The sequence below is a fragment of the Corvus moneduloides genome, chromosome 1, assembly GCF_009650955.1.
Source record: "Corvus moneduloides isolate bCorMon1 chromosome 1, bCorMon1.pri, whole genome shotgun sequence".
NCBI lineage: Eukaryota > Metazoa > Chordata > Aves > Passeriformes > Corvidae > Corvus > Corvus moneduloides.
Window position 1 is genome coordinate 1,207,713 of NC_045476.1, and position 19,116 is coordinate 1,226,828.

The window sequence follows — 19,116 nt, forward strand, 5'->3', positions numbered from 1 at the left end:
GCTCCCGGAGGGATTTGTGGGAAGTTGTGCCCTGCGGAGAGGAGGGACAGGGAAAAGGATCCTTTGTTTATCCAGGGAAGTTGGGACGGACTGAGCACGTTCCCCCCTGGCAACAATTCCCAGCCCAACTGGAGCCAACCTGGCCCTGCTGGTGGCACTGGGGACAGGCTGGAAAAGCGTTTTTGGGATCCTCGGGAGCTGTTTTCCTTGGCTGTGCTGCCCTGGCTCTGGACACTTCCCGTCTTCCCGAGGTTTTGGTCATTTATGGATTATCTGTGTTGGAATTGAGGCTCCTCCCAGGAACTGGGGCTTGCTGGAGTCAGCAAAAGGGAAGGGAATGGAGGCAAAACCCGACTGGAGGTCCCCGCTCCACAATCCCGCTCCTGGGAAGATTCCAGAGCCCCGTTATCCCAGAGCAGTTCCTGGGATAGATGGGATTTTACAGAATACAGGCAAGTTCTTTTTGTCACTTCGCTTTAAAGAAGGAGAGGTGGACAGAGCTGCATAAGGAACTTCAGGGAATCCCAGGAATTTCCGTGTTAACTAAAACTGGGAATTGAGCTCAAATCGCCGATTCCTGAAGAAGTTGTTTGGAGTTGTTTTATCCGCAGGGGAGGGGAACACAGGGATTCCAAGGGGTGATTAATCCCATCCTGAGTAAGAAAACATGGAAAACGGAACAGGTCAGCCGAGAAAAATTAATCCTGGAATCAGCTCTGGGAAAAAAAACCCTGCGGATTCTTTAGGAAGAAATTCGGGTTTAAAATCGGGGGAATTTTGGCAACAAAACTTTCCAAAAAAAAAAAAAAAATTAATAAGAATTCCTCTGTCAGAGGAATAAAGATAAAAACATTTCAGGGAGATGCAGCTGGATTAATTAATTTATTAATTAATTAAAAAGAGTTTCCCGAGGGATGAGTGAATACATTAGGGGCAGAGGATTTTTAATTAAGCGTTAATTAAATTATTGATGGATTTATTTGTTAATTTCCTTGTGAATAGCACTGGAAAAACATTGAAATACTCCCTTTCCTTTGGATGAAAAATTCCCAAGCTTCACTCCCAGCTGGAGTCCAGACTGGAAGGGGGTTAAGGAGAGGGCAGTGAAATTCCAGCCGAAATTCCTGGCTCCATCTTCATGCGGGAGTGGTGTGGCAATGGAAGCTCCCGCTGGAACGTGCTGGGTAATCCTGGCGGGAATTCAAACAGGCACCGGAATCCTCAAATAACCAAATCCTCGGGAATCCGGGAGCCGGGAGCTGCCCAGAGCCTGCCGGGCCTTGGGCAGCTGAGCCACAGCAGGTGGGAAATCACCTGGAAAATTCCTTATGGAGCCTCCCAAAGAGCCAGAGGCTGCTGCTGCGAGGGAAAAATCTTTGGGAAATTTGGCTTCTCTCATGGACACATCTCTTTGTCAAGGAAAGGTCTCTGGATATGAGGGGGTTTGGAATTTGGGGAATTTGGGAAAGGAAAGGAAAGGAAAGGAAAGGAAAGGAAAGGAAAAAGGAAAGGAAAGGAAAAAGGAAAGGAAAGGAAAAAGGAAAGGGAAGGGAAGGGAAGGGAAGGGAAGGGAAGGGAAGGGAAGGGAAGGGAAGGGAAGGGAAGGGAAGGGAAGGGAAGGGAAGGGAAGGGAAGGGAAGGGAAGGGAAGGGAAGGGAAGGGAAGGGAAGGGAAGGGAAGGGAAGGGAAGGGAAGGAAAGGAAAGGAAAGGAAAGGAAAGGAAAGGAAAGGAAAGGAAAGGAAAGGAAAGGAAAGGAAAGGAAAGGAATTCCTTATTTGTTCGGATCTGCTCTCCCTGCTGATTTTCCTTTCCGGTTATTCCCTGGCACATTCCGGGACATTTTGTGTATCCATGGAATTTGACCGTTTGTGTTCTCTTGTCCCTCCTCTGTGGGAATGACCTGACCTGCTCAGTTGTTCCCATCTGTTTTTATCCCAGAATTCCGATGTTCCACTGATCTTTCCTCCATTAAACTCGGATTTTCCATGTTTCAACAATCCCTCCTGCTCCTGGACTGCTGTGTATCCAGGTTCTTTGGCATTCCCTACAAAACCGTACCAGCTCCTGGCCTCTCCTTTTTCCATAGGATTTTTCCATAGCCCCAGAGGATTTTTTTTCCATTCTTTTTCAATTATTGTTCCCCAGAAACAAAGCTCTCTGAATCCGTGGGATTTTCCACGCTTCTCAACTTTCCTTGGCCTCTGCTGAGGCTTTTCCCAGGATTTCTTTCCCTTTTCCCCTTCCCTCCCACGGACCCAGAAACAATGAGGAAACAAAGACACGGAAAATCCCATTTTTTACTGCAAAAACTCCAGGACCAAGATGTGTTTATTAGAAGAACTTCCAATTTTCCTTTGGGGAAGACTTTTCCTTTTTTCCTAGGGAAAAGATTGGAATGGGAAGGAATCCTCACGGAGAAAAGATGGAGTTTAGCAAATTTTGCATTCATTTGGGATTTTTCCTCTTAAATCCGTAGTTTTCCATCCTCCAAAGCAGAGAAAAAAGCATCAGCAAGGTTTTGTTTGTTGCTGATTTCTGGGAATTCGACAGTTTTCCTCTAAGGATGAAGGATATTCCTTGCGCGCCTGGGATTTATATTGGTATCCCATAAACACAGGGAAAAGGTGGAGTTTGGGATGGAAAAAGGGATCAATCATTTTTTTGATCGATTGAATTGAAAAAAATTCCTCCCTTTCCCTCAGTTTCGTGTTCCTGTTTATATCCCGCATCCTAGAGAAATTCCCAGGGATTCATAGCTCACATTCCAGGTTTTTTCCATTGGATCTCCACAGGATCCACTCTTTTCCCACGGAGGAACAAGGCAAAACAAACAAAAATATCCAAAAAATAGGGATTTTGGTACATTTTGGAGCTCTGGAATGGGAATCTGGGCTGAAAAACGAGGAGAAATTCCAGCACATCGAAATCCAAGGCTGGCATCCGGCATTCCCGGCGCTTCCCTTGTCCTGAAAGATAAAGATACTATCAAGAATTAGAGGAAAAAAGAAGGAACAAACAATTCCACCAGGAATCGCCCTCAGCAACGAAAGCTGCCAAAACACAGGGAATCATCCCAATCCCACAATCCCGTGATGGACAAAAACATGGGAAGCAATCCGTAACACCTGGAGCCAATCCAGGTAAGAAAATTCCATCTAAAATAGTCCCAATTCCCTCAGGAAATCAGGGAAAAGGAAATGCACAATTTTATCCTGATATTAAGATTCCGCTTTGCCTTCCCTCCATCCCATGGGAATGGCCAGGATGGAGCCGCTCCTGCATTTTTGGGCCCAGCTCCGGATTTCCCCGGAATTCAGATCCTGTGGCAAAGGACCTTTGCTCCTTCCAGGGCGGACATTCCGTTTGTCTTTCCCTGAACATTCCAGCAGCCCCGCAGCAGGGGTGGAAGTGCCACCGCTGGATGACACCGTCGAGGCTCATTGGCAAATCCCAGGAATGTTGGTTTTCTGGGAATCACGAGCTCCCAGTTCCCTTTCCAAACCCATCGGAAGCAAAGACCCTCTGAGCTGCACTTCCCAATCCTGTTCCACCTTCCCAGCTTCCCACCTTTCCATGCTCACTTGTCCTCTCCAGTGGCTGGCATTGGTTGAGGTGACTTTTCCCGTTGGAATGGGAATTTCCCGTGGCAGTGGGTTGGGATAAGGACTGGAACAACAAGCAAGGATCGTGGATTGGGATTACACTGAGGCTCCTGATCTTTGCTATCAAAAACTGGGAACCAGTTGGAAAAGTCCAAGTTTAAGGAAAGTTTTTTCCTTAAGGAAAAAAAAATTGATTCTAATAGGGAAAAAAATGGAAAAAAAGGGAAAAAGCCCCAAACCAAATCCAGGGTTTTTTTTAGCTTGTTTGTATTTTGTGAAGTTATATCTCGGAACAGAATTCCCAAAAAACCTGGACGTGACTCCTACTTAACCCAGAAACAAAAGTCGCCACAGCACAACCAGGTCAGCTCCAAAACCAAACCAAAGCCAGGCCTAAAAATAAACCAGAGCCGAGGGAAAAGACTAAAAACAAACACAGGAAAACCAAAGCATCCAGAGCAAATCTGAGAGCAGCTTTTCCTGGGATATCAGAAGAGATGGATTGGCCAACTCCATCCCCAAGCGCTGAGTAGGGATAAAAACCAGGGAATGCCCAATAAGGGCGGCGGGCACCTTTTCCAGTAAACCAGGGAGAAACCGTGCCCAGGAAATGCTGAAAACAAAGCCCAGCTCCTCTGTGAGGCTGAGACAGAGACGGCCTCGGCAGTGCTGTGGTTTGGATGTGTTGGACAAAGCCCGGCCTTTTCCAGGAAAACCAATCCATGGTCAGGAGACGGTGGCAGCCGGATTTATGGCAAACCCCTGATCGTCCTCCCAGTGCCGCATCATTCCTGATTCCTTCTTATCTCTTTTCCTTCTGGTTTTTTCCCCCTCTCTCATCAGCTCAATTGTATTTCCGTGCTTTTTTAGCCGTTTGGGAGCAGGGATTTCTTAATGCACATGGAGAATATTTATCCCTGGAAGTTTCCAGTCAGTCCTAAAGGAATGAGGACTTGGAAGTCCAGGAGGAAGCAGAGGAGACTCACCTGGGCTCAGTTAGCCATGATGTGCTTCACAAAAGCTGGAAAAAGAGGGAAAGAAGGATCAGTTTTCCTGCGGAAAACATAATTAACCCTCTGTGGATGGGGTTTATCCGAAGAATTCTAGACTCTGAATTGGGCTAAAATTTGGAAAAGTTGCTCCAGATTTTCCATGGATTTAAACTTTCCTGGGAATATCTCAAGAAAGCCTTCAGGGGTCTCACCCACCTTCGTAGTTGATGCAGCCGTTGGCATCTTCCTGCCCAGCCATCAATTTATCCACTTCCTCCTCAGTCAGCCTCTCCCCTGCATGGAAAACAAAATCCCTGCATCAAAATCCTGGATTTTGGAATTTAGGAAGCTCTTAAAGAGCACAAATGGGAGTGAGAGAGAAGAGGGGGAGGTTTTCTCCTGGGGGGGATTTGGGGTGCCAACCATGGGGAAAACTCCTTTTGGAGTTGCAAACTTGATCCAAATTCCAAACTTGATCCAAATCTGGATCCAAATTTGAGAGCAAATTTGATCCAAAATCCAGAAAGACAGGAAAAATACGGAAACCCTCCAGGTATTACGGGCACAACTCATTTTCCTATGAATAAACTCAGTATAAGTGCCAGATCCTGAAGGTTTGGGTCAGTTTTAATCAAGTCCTGACTAAAAAACTCCCAGCGAAAATTCAGTTCCCCTCTGAGTTGGAGATTCCGGAAGATTCCGAGGTCAAATTTGGGATCTTTGAAATGAATCAGTGCTGGATTTAATTAAATTTTATTTTATTACTTCAACAGTTGGTGCCTATTGACTTGTAAGGCTTCGCTTTGGTGAAGCAGAACGGAGACAAACCAAGGGAATAGCTGGGATTGGAAATGTTGGGATGATTTATGGCGATGGAAATTTAATATTTGCTGGAGAAATCAAACATGAGAGGAAGGAGGGAGGGAGAGGAGAAGGGAGGCATGGAAGTGCAGGAAAAACAGGGACAAACAGAGGGAATAGTTGGGATTGGCAATGTTGGCATGATTTCATGGTGATAGGAACGAGATATTTAGAGGAGAAATAAAACAAGAAGGGAAAAGAAGGAGGGAGAGAGAAAGGGAAGGATGGAAATTCCCAAGGGAAGGTTTTCCTCACCCAGCGTGGCCAGGACGTGGCGGAGCTCGGCTCCCATGACCGTCCCGTTCCCCTCCTTGTCGAACACCCGGAGCCCTTCCACGAAATCCTCGTAGGTTCCGGTGTCCTTGGTCTTGGAGATGTGCTGGAGCATGGGCAGGAAGGTCTCAAAGTCGATCATCTTGGAGTTCATCTCTGGAAAACACAGGGGAATGGAAGCTTGGGGGGATTCTGGGAGAGTTGGGAATAACCGTGGGACATCCACCACGAGGGAAGGGCTGTGGTGATGAATCCCAGGTAAAGAGAGAGAAGAGCAGGGAAATGGAAGGTTTGTTGGGTTCTGGGAGAGTTGGGAATTAACCGTGGAATATCCAGTGTGAGGGCAGAAATGTGGGAATAAATGTGGGCAGGGCTGTGGTGATGAATCCCAGGTAAAGGGAGAGAAGAGCATGGAAATGGAAGGTTTGTTGGATTCTGGGAGAGCTGGGAGTCAACTGTGGAATATCCGCAATGAGGGCAGAAATGTGGTCAGAGATATTGGATAAAAGGGAGAGAAGAGCAGGGAAATGGAAGATTTGTTGGATTCTGGGAGAGTTGGGAATTAACCGTGGAATATCCAGTGTGAGGGCAGAAATGTGGGAATAAATGCTGGATAAAAGGGAGAGAAGAGCATGGAAATGGAAGCTTGGGTGGATTCTGGGAGAGTTGGGAATTAACCATGGAATATCCGCAATGAGGGCAGGGCTGTGGTGATGAATCCCAGGTAAAGGGAGAGAAGAGCATGGAAATGGAAGTTTGGGTGGATTCTGGGAGAGTTGGGAATCAACTGTTGGATATCCACTCTGAGGGCGGAAATGTGGGGATAAATGTTGGATAAAAGGGAGAGAAGAGCATGGAAATGGAAGGTTTGTTGGATTCTGGGAGAGTTGGGAATTAACCATGGAATATCCGCAATGAGAGCAGGGCTGTGGTGATGAATCCCAGGTAAAGGGAGAGAAGAGCATGGAAATGGAAGCTTGGGTGGATTCTGGGAGAGTTGGGAATTAACCGTGGGATATCCGCAATGAGGGCAGAAATGTGGTCAGGGATATTGGATAAAAGGGAGAGAAGAGCATGGAAATACGGAATGCAGCAGGATGTCGCTGCAGTCGTTACAGGCCTTCCCACCCATCTGTGTCCTTACATCCAGGTTATCCCTTTGTTTCTCTGGATGTGTTGGAAATATCTGTGTTTTTAGGAAAAACACGTGAATTCCTCCATAAAAGCAATTTTAAAAGGCAAAAATGCGTCCTTTTAAAACACATTGATGCCCAGGGCCATGAAATTAATTAATTCCCCTCAATCCAGGACGATTTTCTTCACTACCAGACCAATTTTTCCTCCTTTTCTGCTGGAGATTTCGGAGGCTGCTCCGTATCCTGAGTTGCTCCTCAATTAGAAGACAGAGACCTCACCTACTCCAGGAATAATTCTGGGAGTGTCCTTTCCCAAAACACACGGAGGAGGCCACCAACCTTCAGGTTTGGGTCTGCCGAGCAATTTCATGACCTCGGCCTGGGTCGGGTTCTGCCCCAGAGCTCTCAGGACGTCTCCGCACTGGGCGTAGGTGATTTTCATCTCCGACTTGGGGGTCCGGTCGAAGAGGGAAAACGCTTCCTTAAATTCTGGAAGGGGAAAAAAGTCAGGAGAAATTCGTTCCATGTGCGCTCAGATGAAGATAAACCTCAGCCTTTCCCTCGCTAACTCTGCCTGACCCTTTCATTTTGTGGTTTGGGAAACATTCGGGCGAGCTTTGTTATCTCTGATGTTTGTGTTCCTCCTTCCCTGCGTTTTCCGGTTCCACTGGGGGATGGAATCGGAGAGGTCAAATGCTTCTCCCGTGGTATTTCCGTCTCACTGAACATCGGGAAGTGTGGAAAACAGGAGAAATGGTTGGCCCTGGGAGCTTTCCAGCTCCTCTGGAGCACTCAGGAAGGTCCAGGATTCAACAGCAGCTCTGCTCATGGGAAAACCGGATCTTGGATTAAACATTGGATACTTCGAGAGCACGGACCCAGCCCCTGGAGCTCCAGGAGCACCTCTATGAGCTGGAAATGAGCCAGGAAAAACTACTGGGATTATCACCTAACAAGCAGTTTATTGTGGGGGAGGGTGAAGGTGCATGGAAAACCTCATCCCAGAATCCCAGAACGGGTCAGGCTGGAAGGGACCACAGTGGGCACCTGGTGCCACCTCCCTGCTCCAGCAGGGCCATCCCAGAGCTCAGGGCACGGGATTACATCCTGACAGCTCTGGAATATCCCCGTGAGGAGACCCCACAGCCCCTCTGGTCTCTGCTCAGGGCTGGGCCCTGCCCAGGGCAGCAGTTCTGCCTCCTGTGCAGGTGGAACTCCCTGCGATCGGGCCCTGCCCGTGGCTCTGGTGCCGCTGCCGGGCCCCGGAGCAGAGCCCGGGCCCTGCCCTGAGCCCTCCCTGCAGCCAGGGACAGCCAGGGCTGAGGGCCCCTCTCAGCTGGGGCTCCTCTCGAGGCTGAGCAGCCCCGGCTCCCTCAGCCTGTGCTGGGCACGGATCTCTCCAGGCCCTTCCTCAGCTGCGCAGCCTCCGCCGGCCCCGCTCCAGGAGCTCCCTGTCCCTGCTGTGCTGAGGAGCCAGAGCTGGACACAGCACTCCAGAGGTGCCTCCAGGGCAGGATCTGGAGGACAGGGTTTGCTGTTCCCTCAGGAACTGGGAACAGGCCGGATCGTTCCCTCCACAGGTTTCCCATCTCCCTAAATTGAGTCCCTCACTACTGGGAGCAGCAGGATCCTGCTAAGAGCATTCCCATGGGAGAAGTTCCCCTTTCCACCCCTAATTTCACAGGGATGTGGTGCGTGGGGACATTGGATGGTGTTGGATTTGGCAGTGCTGGGGTAAGGGTTGGGCTCAATGGTCTTAAAGACCTTTTCCAAATGGAATGATCCTGGGATTTTAATGGAGTCAGTGCAGGATCCAGCACAGACTCCCTCAGCCACTCCAGTTCCTCGGGCTCTCCTTTCCCTGCTGGAATTGCAGAGTCAGAGGAGCATCCCAGGGAACAAGAGCCAGTAACAATCTGTTATCCTTTACTGTTATCCTTTAACTTCATCCTTTAACCTTTAACTTCATCCTTTATCCTTTAACTTCATCCTTTATCCTTTAGTTTTATCCTTTATCCTTGAACTTTATCCTTAATCCTTTAACTTCAGTGTTATCCTTGACTTCCCAGTGCACCATCCACAACTGATCACAGAAATCCCTTTGGCTTTAAATCCCCGAATCCCTGGATCTGCCCCTTGTCCTGCTGTTACTTTTCCACCCATATTTCTCTCCCACTTTTCCAAACTCTGGGAGATTATCCTCTTTTCCCGTAATCCCGACTCGTTCAACCATTCAGCCACGCACTCTGCACCTCAGGTTTTCTTCATCTTCCCCAATTCCTCCTCTTCACTCCACCTCCCTCTTTTTCCCTTTCTTTTCCTTTGCTTCTTTCCCTCTGTCCTTCCTTCTTTGAGTTTTGCTGGATTTTCCTCTCCTCCTTTCTCCCTCCCTTCCCATTTTGATCATTCCACTCCAATTTTCCTTATTTCCTTCTTTATCCAACGCTTCCAAACAACGCTGAACCTTCTCATTTGGAACTAATTAACATTCCCTTGTTTTCTTCTTTCCACTCTCCTCTTTCCTCCTCTCCCTGCCTCTCTCTCCGGGATTTTCCCTCCTGTCCCTGGGCAGAGCCCCGATCCCTTTCCGGCCCCTCATTCCAGCAGAGGGCAATCGTGGATTTTCCTGGGCTCCTTGCTGGCAGTGGAAGGGGGCAGAGACCCCTTCCCAGCCCCTTTCCTGGGGCTCTCCCAGCCGAGGTGGATGAGGAACAATGGGAAATATTCCCACCTCCCTGAGCTCCTCATCCATCGCCCCTCTCCTGCTCCCTGGGACCAAGTGCTGAGCACCGTCTCCTGAACATTCCCCATCCAGCAGAGTTCCTGACAGCTCAGATTTCCAAAGGTGGTTTTTTTTCTCCCTTCTATTTTAGTCTTTTCATTTGCATTTGCTGACTCCATGCAATTCCCATCCAAGCACCAAAACCGCCTCGGTGCCCTTTGCCCCCGCTCTGGCCAGGAACCCTCTGGCAGGAGCAAGGGATATTTTCAGATTCCTAATTACTGCCTCTCTGCCCACCTGGAACAGCTCCTATTCCCCCTTTTCCAGCAATTTTGGGAGCTGAGGAGGCCCAAATCCAGGATTATAAATAGACTTTGCCACAAGGGATGGGTTTCACTCGTGGCTGAGGAGCAGGACACGTAGACATGGGGGTGTTCCACAAAGCTGCACCGCAAACCGTCCGTTCTTCTCCCGGAGCGACATTCTGGGGACCAACACACCCAGGAATCCTTTCAGGGAATCCTTTGCTCCACACAATCTTTTCCTTAGCCAAAAGAAGGAATCTGGGGCGTTTTAAAAGCCCTCAGGGTGCTGCGGCTTCTGTTTCTCCTCCAGCACCTCAATCCAGAACCAGCTGCCAGAACCCCAGCCCCTGGCCATAGACCAGGAATATCCAACCCAGAGGGTGGAATTCCTGCTGTCTTGGGATCAGCTGACAAATTGGGAAGCATCCAATCTTCCTGAGACCCCTGGATCCTCCTCGGCTCAGCAGGGAGAGCCCAAGGGAGGTGACAATTAAACATCTCTCTGATGGATTGATTTTTCCCTGTTCTAATTAACCCCTTCCCTTAATCCCAGCTTTTAGAGGCTCTCCCAAGGGTTTAAAGGCCGAAGCCAAATCCTGCCAGATGTTTGATTCCATCCATCAATTATCCCATAAAAGCCAGGCTGATTTTTGAGGAAAAAGGGGACAGCTGCAGTCCCAGTGTTCCCAGGACTTCAGGCCGGAGGGTTTGGGATCAGTTTCTTGGGCTGGGACAAAGGGTTTGGAAATTAATGCTGATGTTTGGCTTTGAAAGGATAAAGAAATTCCATGCCTGGCATTATTTGCTGGATTTGGGAGAGCTGGAACACATCAAATTCTGATGGAAGGCAGGAAAAAGTTCTCTGAAGAAGAGCTGGGGGATTTTCCTTTGAAAAGATTGGTATTTGTGTTTTTTCCTACAGAAAACCCTTTATTTGGGCTGTTTTGGGGGTGTAACTCCTGGAAATGAGACATGAATTCCCTGCTTTTCTTTAGGAGGGAAGGATTTGGAGGAGGAGTGAAGGAAAAGCCAGGAATTAAAGCTCAGCCTTCCCAAAGTTGTTCCAATGCCTCAGCCCTGCTCATCCCAGAATCTCCCAGGGATGGATTTACTAAGCCCAGAAGAGAAAAATCTTCCTCACCTTCGATCTGGTCAGGGCTGAACTCCACCTGGGAGAGACAAAAGCCAGATAAGAGAACTGAATCAGATAAGAAGAAATTGGTTTAGTCTCAGTTTTACGATCCAGGGGGGCTCGGAGGTCCATGGAACATTCCCCTCCCACTGTCCCAGGTTTCTCCAAGCCCCATCCAACCTGCTCTTGGCCACTTGGTCACAGGGGAGGCTCAGGTTGGATACTGGGAAAAAATCTTCCCAGAAAAGGCTCTCCAGGCCCGGCCCAGCTGCCCAGGGCAGGGGTGGAGGCCCCATTCCTGGCGGGATTTAAGATCCATGTGGATGTGGCACCTGGGGACCATCCAATGATGGCCTTGGCAGTGCTGGATTTGTTGTTGGATTTGAAGATCTTCGAGGACTTTTCCACCCTAATTGAGTCCGTGGCTCTACGTTCCCCTTTTCCTTGGAAGGACACTAGGATTGCTTCCCTTGGGATTTTATCCGGCACTTCCGAAGAATCCCTTTTTCCCTGGCAGTTTTTCCATTGGGAACAGAGGTTTTAAAGCCAGGACATTCCCATCCAAGCATCCCTCTCCCCAAGGCTCCCAGCAGTGGGGGGGGGTTTGGTTCAAAATCCATATCCAGACAGAGCAATTCCCGTTTTTGTCCTGCCCTGACGTGTGGACAACGCTACACATTCCGTGAGGATATCAGACATCCAAACCAAACCTTTCCGTGAGGGTTATTCCAGCTTTCCTCACCTCCAGCAGTCCTGGCTTTAGGGAATCATCACCTGATGGCATCAGCTGGATCCTGACGCCGCTGGATTCTTTGCCTCGTTTTGTCCCGGAGGCTCCGCGAGGGATGAACTCCCCCCCTTGGCCTTGCTGGCGTCATTCACAGCTTCCAATCCCCTGGAATTTTTATCAATCCCAATAAACCCCATCACTCCACACTAAGCCAGGCATGGCTAAGCCTGACATCAGCCCTATTAATAAATCCGTTGTCACCCAGCAGTCAAGAGCTGAGCCGGGGAAAAGGATTGAGACAATGGAGCCCTTCCAGGAGAGGAACAACATTCCCGGTTTTTCCCAGGACTCTGAGGAATCCGGGGATGAACAGCAGGATTTTCACTTGGCCGTGGTGGGGATAGTTTGGGAGGAAGAGGAGGTTGGATTTTTGGGTTTTTTATTGATTTATTTTGTTGGGTTTGGGTTTTTTTTGGGGGGGGGATTGTCTGGTCAGGTTTTTCTGTTGTTGTTGTTTTGGGCTTTTTTATTGTTCCCTTGGGACACGGATTCCGGAGGCAGAAATGCAGGAGCTGGAAAGCGGCCAGGAAAACCATCAGGATGAGGATGGTGGGGTTGAGGTTACGTTTGGATTTCACCCTCACGTGGGGATTTTTCTTCCACTAAAACCTTTTAAATCCGATGAATACACAACATTCCCATCACCCTCTCCCCCATCGCTTTCCAGAGTAATTATGACGGATATAAACTCTTCCAGTGGCCTGGGATGAACATCGATCCTGTCTCCAACAGCTCCAGCCCTCCGAAGGAAAGGGGAGTAAAACCAGAAATCAACCCTTAATTCCAGCCTGAATTCCAGAGGGAAATATTTCAGGATTAGGAAAATGAAGCAAATCTTTGTCAAGGTCGGGCCGAGGTTGCTGCTGCATAAAACCCCCCCAAATGATTCCTTATTTTCTGTCTGCTCTTAAAATTCCAGAGGGCAGGGATGGATGGGAGATTGGGAATTGGGAATTGCTGGCTGGGAGGGCGGGGAGGGGCTGGGCTGGAATTGCCAGAGCAGCTGTGGCTGCCCCTGGATCCCTGGCAGTGCCCAAGGCCAGGCTGGACATTGGGGCTGGGAGCAGCCTGGGACAGTGGGAGGTGTCCCTGCCCATGGAATGGGGTGGGAATGGGATGATCCTTAAGGTCCTTTCCAACTCAAACCATTCCTACATTTTATACCTGCAGGTTCACTTTGCCCTTTGCAGGAGGTTTTTCCAAGCACATGGAATTCCGAGCACCCTCAGGCTGAACCAGAGCCCTTCAAGGAGGTTCCCATCCCATCCCATCCCATCCCATCCCATCCCATCCCATCCCATCCCATCCCATCCCATCCCTTCCCCCTTTCCCATAAAACCTCCTGGGATTGCAGGAGCAGTGGACTTTTCCCTGCGGTTTTCCAAGAGCCTGTACATGGATAATTCCCTCTTTTGGATGGGGAATGTGTTGCCAGAACTTTGTGGAGCGCAAAGGGAAATTCCAGAGCTTCAGCAGCAGAAAGACACCGGCACTTTGGAGAACTGGGAGAGCTTCTGGAAGCAGCACCAGGTCGCTCCAAGCCCCATCCAAGCTGGACTTGGACACTTCCAGGGATGAGGCAGCCACAATTCCATCCATGTCTCCCAAGAAATATCCTAAAAATAATCCATTTATCCCAAGAAAACCTTCCTTCCCTTCTCCCAGCCCCACGTGCAGCACATCTGCCCCTGGCACATCCGGCAAACCCAGCAGGATTCCCCGTTCCTGGTGCTGCACCATTCCTGGCTTCCCTGACTGCTCCCACCCCGGATGCTTTTCCGCCTTTCCATGCAGGAAAAGGGACGACGCTTTTCCTTTCCAGTATCCCTGCAGGGATTTCCAGGGCCAGCAGATTCCACACGGCCTCGAGATCCCAGCGCTCCCCAAAAATGACTCCTGGCTGCTTTTTCCCCAGGAAAGTGTGGGAAATGTGATCACGGATGACTCCCTATGGAAAACTGTGGCTCTTCCAGCTCCTCACGGATTCCCGGATTTTTTAATCCCTGGAGCAACGTCACCTCATCCAACTTTAGCCACTGCAATGTTGGCACCCAAATTCCCGAATTCCTGGCTCATCTCCCTTTATCCCAGCCCAGCATCTCCTAAGGGTGACTCAGTCCACCCGGATAGAGGAGTTTGGCACCATCCCAAGGGATGAACTTCCAGAGATTTCCTCCCTTTTCATTATTGATGATTTAAACCCGGGGATCTGTTTTCCCATGGTTAAAGCTCTGGGAGCCATTCCCACTTTCTGTGTCCTTAGAAACCATAAATGTATCCCGTTTTTCAGATTATTTTTCATGGAAGCAAAATATATTCCTGGGAAAATGCACCTCCCTATTAAAGAGCTTCCAGGTGGGAAGGAATTAAATGTATGGAAAAGGCCATTTTTTGCTACAAAATCTTCTCAGGACGATTTGTTCCTCAGAATAAAAAGGTTCAGGGATCATCCTAGAAAAACACTTCCTTAACAAAAGCACTTTCCAAGGAATGAGGCCAATTCTTGTGGAAAAAGTGGAAATAAATCCCTGAGAACCCCTTCTGGATGAGTTGCAAGCAACATCCAATCGCACCCGCTCTTGGAATTTTGGGAAATCTGGGGAAGTTTGAAAATTTCGGAGTGTTGGATCAAATTGGATGGGAACGTGCCTGTGAGAAGCACCAAAAATTTGGGATAAAAGCTTCAGTTAAGGGATGGATCCCACACGATGGAGCCCCCGGGACTGGCATCCCAACAGAGGCAAAAACCAGACTGGGAGCATCCAAAGGGGAGGGAAAAAAAAACGGAAAATCTGAAATAATTCCAGGTGCCACATAAGAGCCTGGGATCCTTCTCAGGACTGGAAGAGGCAGGAAAATTCCAACAAGGGGCACCTTTCCCTGCCACAGGAATATTTTCATTCTGAGGCTTTTTAGTGGTTGAAAAAAAGGTGTCAAATTTCCAAACACAAGCAATAAAATAGAACAAATAGAAATAACTGGAGGCATTCCCATGAAAAGATGGATTTGGAACGTTTTGTTTGGATACAAGGTTGGTTTTCCACGTTTTTTTTCTCCATAGAGTCTCTCCTTCGTGGAAATAAAAATGGATTTCATCCCGCAGTGCAGAAATTGGGATCTTTGGAGAATTCCAAAACGCATTAAAGCATTTTTCCAAACACTGGGAAGGAATTCTGGGCTCCAGCAGAGCCAGATTGATGGAATTTGCACAGACAAGGGCACTCCTGATCAAATTAAAGAATTCCCAGGAAAACTTCTCTAGGAAATAGCCCCTCCTCTTTCTATGAGCTTGGGAAAAAATGCCCCAGACTCCAACCCTGTGTTCCCCAATTTCCCTGCTCCAGTATTTTGGGAATGGGATATTCCCCGCAGACATGAAGGGATATTCTCACAGCAGTGCTGGACTGGGATTTATTCATTATCTGGGAATTCCAGACAAATTTTTAGCACCTTAAAAATGGGATAAGGACTCTATCATTTACATAATATTTATAATATGTATGACCCTCAGAATTCCAAACTGTGCCGGAGGGAAAAAGAAGAAATTCCATGAAAAATAAGAATTTTCCTGAATAATTGTGCAGGGTAATTAAAAAACCGGCAGGAATTCATTTTTTTTCCGAGATAAAAATAAATTTGTGGAGCCTGGAATTGCTTCCATTTAAAAAGCAACATTTTTTGGAGTGATCTGGGATTTGGGGTTTTTTTAAGGACAACTCCTCCCTGCTGCCCTTGATGCCACAATATCCCAGAATCCCAGTGGAGCATTCCCACAAAGTCACGGTGTCCTGGCTGGAGTTTCCTGTGCCTCCAAGGGAAGTTATTCCCTTTGTCCCTGTCCTTTTCCAGAGCTGGAATGTTGAGCACAGAGCTGCTGGATCTCACCACAAACCTCTTTCCCAAGGTCATGGAATTGTTCTGGGAGCTCGGCACCAGCTCTGGAGTCGTTCCCTTCAAAACTTCCCCAGAACTGAATTCCTCGGGATTTGATTTCTTGCTGTGTTACCAATCATTGCTTTTTTCACCGATATTTAAAGATTTACAGGGATTTGGGGATTCAAGGCAGGAAAACGCCCTTCCAGCGCTTCCTTTGTCCCAAATCCTGAGCTGCAGGACTTGTTCCCGTGTGGAAGAGGAGAAGGATTTCAGCAACGAGGAGACAAAGCAACTTCTTCCCTTTCTCACATAATTCCCATGTTTTTCTGAGGGGAAAACTGCTTTTTGAGGATCCAGAGATGTCTATCAGTTGGGAATGTTCCCCTGGAGAAGGGAAGGACACAGGGAGAGCTCAGAGCCCCTGGCAGGGCCTAAAGGGGCTCCAGGAGAGCTGCAGAGGGACTGGGGACAAGGCATGGAGGGACAGGAGCCAGGGAATGGCTTCCCAGTGCCAGAGGGCAGGGATGGATGGGAGACTGGGAATTGGGAATTCCCTGCTGGCTGGGAGGGTGGGCAGGGGCTGGGCTGGAATTGCCAGAGCAGCTGGGGCTGCCCCTGGATCCCTGGCAGTGCCCAAGGCCAGGCTGGACACTGGGGCTGGGAGCAGCCTGGGACAGTGGGAGGTGTCCCTGCCAGGGCAGGGGGGGTTTGGATGGGATTTAAGGTCTTTTCCAACCCAAACCATTCCAGGTTTCTGTAATTCCCCAATTCTGTAATTCCCTGCTCTAAATTCCCGCTAAAAAGAAACCTGTGAGATCCTACAAAGCTCCTCCTGTTTTCCCCAAGGCAATGCCCCTTTCCCAGAGGACAATTCCCAAAGGACAATTCCCAAAGGACAATGCCCCTTTCCTAGAGGACAATTCCCAGAGGACAATTCCCAAAGGACAATGCCCTTTTCCTAGAGGACAATTCCAAAAGGACAATGCCCCTTTCCTAGAGGACAATTCCGAAAGGACAATTCCCAAAGGACAATTCCCAAAGGACAATGCCCCTTTCCCAGAGGACAATTCCCAAAGGACAATTCCCAAAGGACAATGCCCCTTTCCTAGAGGACAATTCCCAAAGGACAACTCCTTGCAGTGTTCATCCCTCATGGCACATTCACTTTTCCGCACAAACCCAACTCCCAGCTAATTTTTGAGGATATCAATTCCCAGTTCCCAGCTCCAAGCCCTCCGCAGGATCCATCCACCTACTTTGACCGAAGCCGGGTTAAACTCCACTTCTTTCTTGGGCTCCGGTTCCGCCGGTTTAGGCGCCGGTTTGGGTTCTTCCTTCTTAGGCTCGGCCTTCTTAGGCTCGGGCTTCTTGGGAGCCATGGCTGATTTAGGAAGGAGAGAAGGAGAGGGACGGAAAGGCAGGGAAGGGGAGCTGCTGCCCGAACAATCCCGGCTCCGTGGGTTTTATCGCCTCTGGAAGTGCCCCCTGTCCCTCCCAGCCCTGTCACGCGCCACGCTCACAATGGGGCACGGCTAAAAAAGGACAAGACTGGCCCCGGCTATTTTGGATCCCGCTTGGATCCTGCCCTTGGATCCGGCATTGTTCCCAATTAACGCTTCCATGGAAAGAGGCTTTGGGGGGTTTAGGCTGAGCCTGGCGCCGGCTCAAACATTTTTGCTGTGCGGGGACAAGGGGGGGGTTGGGTACGATCCAGGTGCTCCGATGGGTTTGATCCTCGCCAGGGCCATCCCGAGTGACATTCCCAGCTCCGGAGTGACATTCCCAGCTCTTTCCCAGGCTGGATGGCCTCCCTGGCCTTTGTCATGCAGAGATAAGCCCAGGTTTATATTTAGAGCTGAGGACGGGGCTTTACGGGAGCTCGAGCATCCACACGTCAGCTGGCACAGGGAGAATTCCTGTCTCGGATCACACGCTGCCGTTCTCCTGGGAAGGGGCCCAGGAACCGGGATTGCTTTGAGGAAAAGGCATCCAGGAGCAGGGAAAACGCAGCCACGCAGGGAAGGGGCAGCGCTGGAAGTGCATCCTCAGGGCTGATATTTTCCAGGCCTTTTTAGGGACTCGAGTGCCAGATTCCTGTGGGAAGGACTGAGATAAGAGCGTCCATTTGAGGCTTCCCTAATCCCAGACTTACTTGGATTGGATCACACCTCCCCCAAGTAAAATGCAGGGAATAATTCCTGGATTTATGTCGTTTTCCCAGGATATTTTCCATTTCCAGGTCATTTTTCTATGCCAGGAGGACCTTTTGTCACAGGGGCACTGGAACATTCCTTGGATCGCTTTTATTATCCCAAAAACCACCATTCCCTGGAAAAAAGCAACCTGCCGCCAAATCACAGTGTGGCTGGGGGGGGGATCCAGGCTGGAATTCCAATAAATATCACTTGGATCATAAATCTCTTGGGGTTCCTTTTGACGTCATCCTGGATATTCACAATCCAAATCCCTTTAATCCGCTTTTCCTGGCTCTGCTCCCGGCTGGATCCCCCCTCTTCCCGGGTTTCCTTCCGATGGCAAAGCCCCGCAGGAAAGGTTTTCCTGCAGGTTTCTGTTTCCCATTTTCCCATTTTCTGTCCCAATGGGAATTCAGACAGGAAAGCTCCTGGTGATTCTGCTGATCAGAGGGATCCCTGAAAGCCGGAGATTTTCCTGGGAAGAAACAGAACCACGGGATCACTGAATCCACAGAATGGTTTGGCTTGGAAGGGACCTGGAGGATCATCTTATCCCATGCCAATGGACACCTCCCATGAGACCAGGGAATTCCAGCCTGGCCTGGAAAACTCCCAGAGATTGGGGAAAATATCAGAAATAACAGAAAAATTCCTTGTTTTCATGTCCTGGGAAAGTTTTCTCTCATTAATTCCTGCATTGAAATGAGTCGTGCCTGGAGAACTGAGGGAGCTTTTACAGATCCCAAGAAACCCCAGGGATTTGTGTCACCACGTTCACCTGAAACTCCTCAATCCACCCCTCTGGAATCAGCACAGATGCAGGAAATTCGGGATTCTGCTCATTTAGAGCAGCAAAATTCCAGTGAAAATTAATTTGGGATCTGGGATCAGCTGCAGCCACAGGGACAGAGCTGGAGCAGGCCCCAGCCCGAGTGGTTTTCCACATTTAAAAAGCCACCAGGTCGCATTCCCGAATGGAAAACAGCCCTGGAAAATACCAGGCCATTAAGATGCCGGCAGGATCTCAGCAGCAGCTTGGGATCGTCACCTGCACCTCTGCCAGATAAGAAGAGCCCAGAAAAACCGGGAGAGACGGAGCCCCTTCTCTCCCGAATCCCATAAATCAGATCCCTTTCTCTCCCAAATCCCACAAATCAGGTCCCCTTCTCTCCTGAATCCCATAAATCAGGTCCCCTTCTCTCCCGAATCCCATAAATCAGATCCCTTTCTC

The 19,116-nt window shown here is 49.2% G+C and overlaps 1 protein-coding gene across 1 annotated transcript; it reads right to left on the bottom strand.

Moving 5' to 3' along the window:
- Window positions 1-2,280: 2,280 nt before the first annotated feature.
- Window positions 2,281-17,138, bottom strand: MYL3 (myosin light chain 3). The gene is made up of 7 exons (XM_032130396.1): window positions 16,947-17,138; window positions 11,034-11,061; window positions 7,205-7,354; window positions 5,712-5,885; window positions 4,812-4,889; window positions 4,590-4,624; window positions 2,281-2,967 (listed from the first exon to the last, which is right to left on the bottom strand). The coding sequence occupies exons 1-6, from the start codon at window positions 17,067-17,069 to the stop codon at window positions 4,596-4,598; spliced, it is 582 nt and encodes a 193-aa protein (XP_031986287.1). The 5' UTR covers window positions 17,070-17,138; the 3' UTR covers window positions 2,281-2,967; window positions 4,590-4,595.
- Window positions 17,139-19,116: the final 1,978 nt, after the last annotated feature.

Excerpts from the sequence above, each read along its gene's own strand:
- MYL3 (XM_032130396.1), bottom strand. The coding sequence starts at position 17,069 with ATGGCTCCCAAGAAGCCCGAGCCTAAGAAGGCCGAGCCTAAGAAGGAA. Across the intron at positions 7,355-11,033 it reads CAGCCCTGACCAGATCGAAG|AATTTAAGGAAGCGTTTTCC; the intron begins GTGAGGAAGATT and ends TTCCCCTTCCAG. Across the intron at positions 5,886-7,204 it reads CGGCAGACCCAAACCTGAAG|AGATGAACTCCAAGATGATC; the intron begins GTTGGTGGCCTC and ends TGTGTTTTCCAG.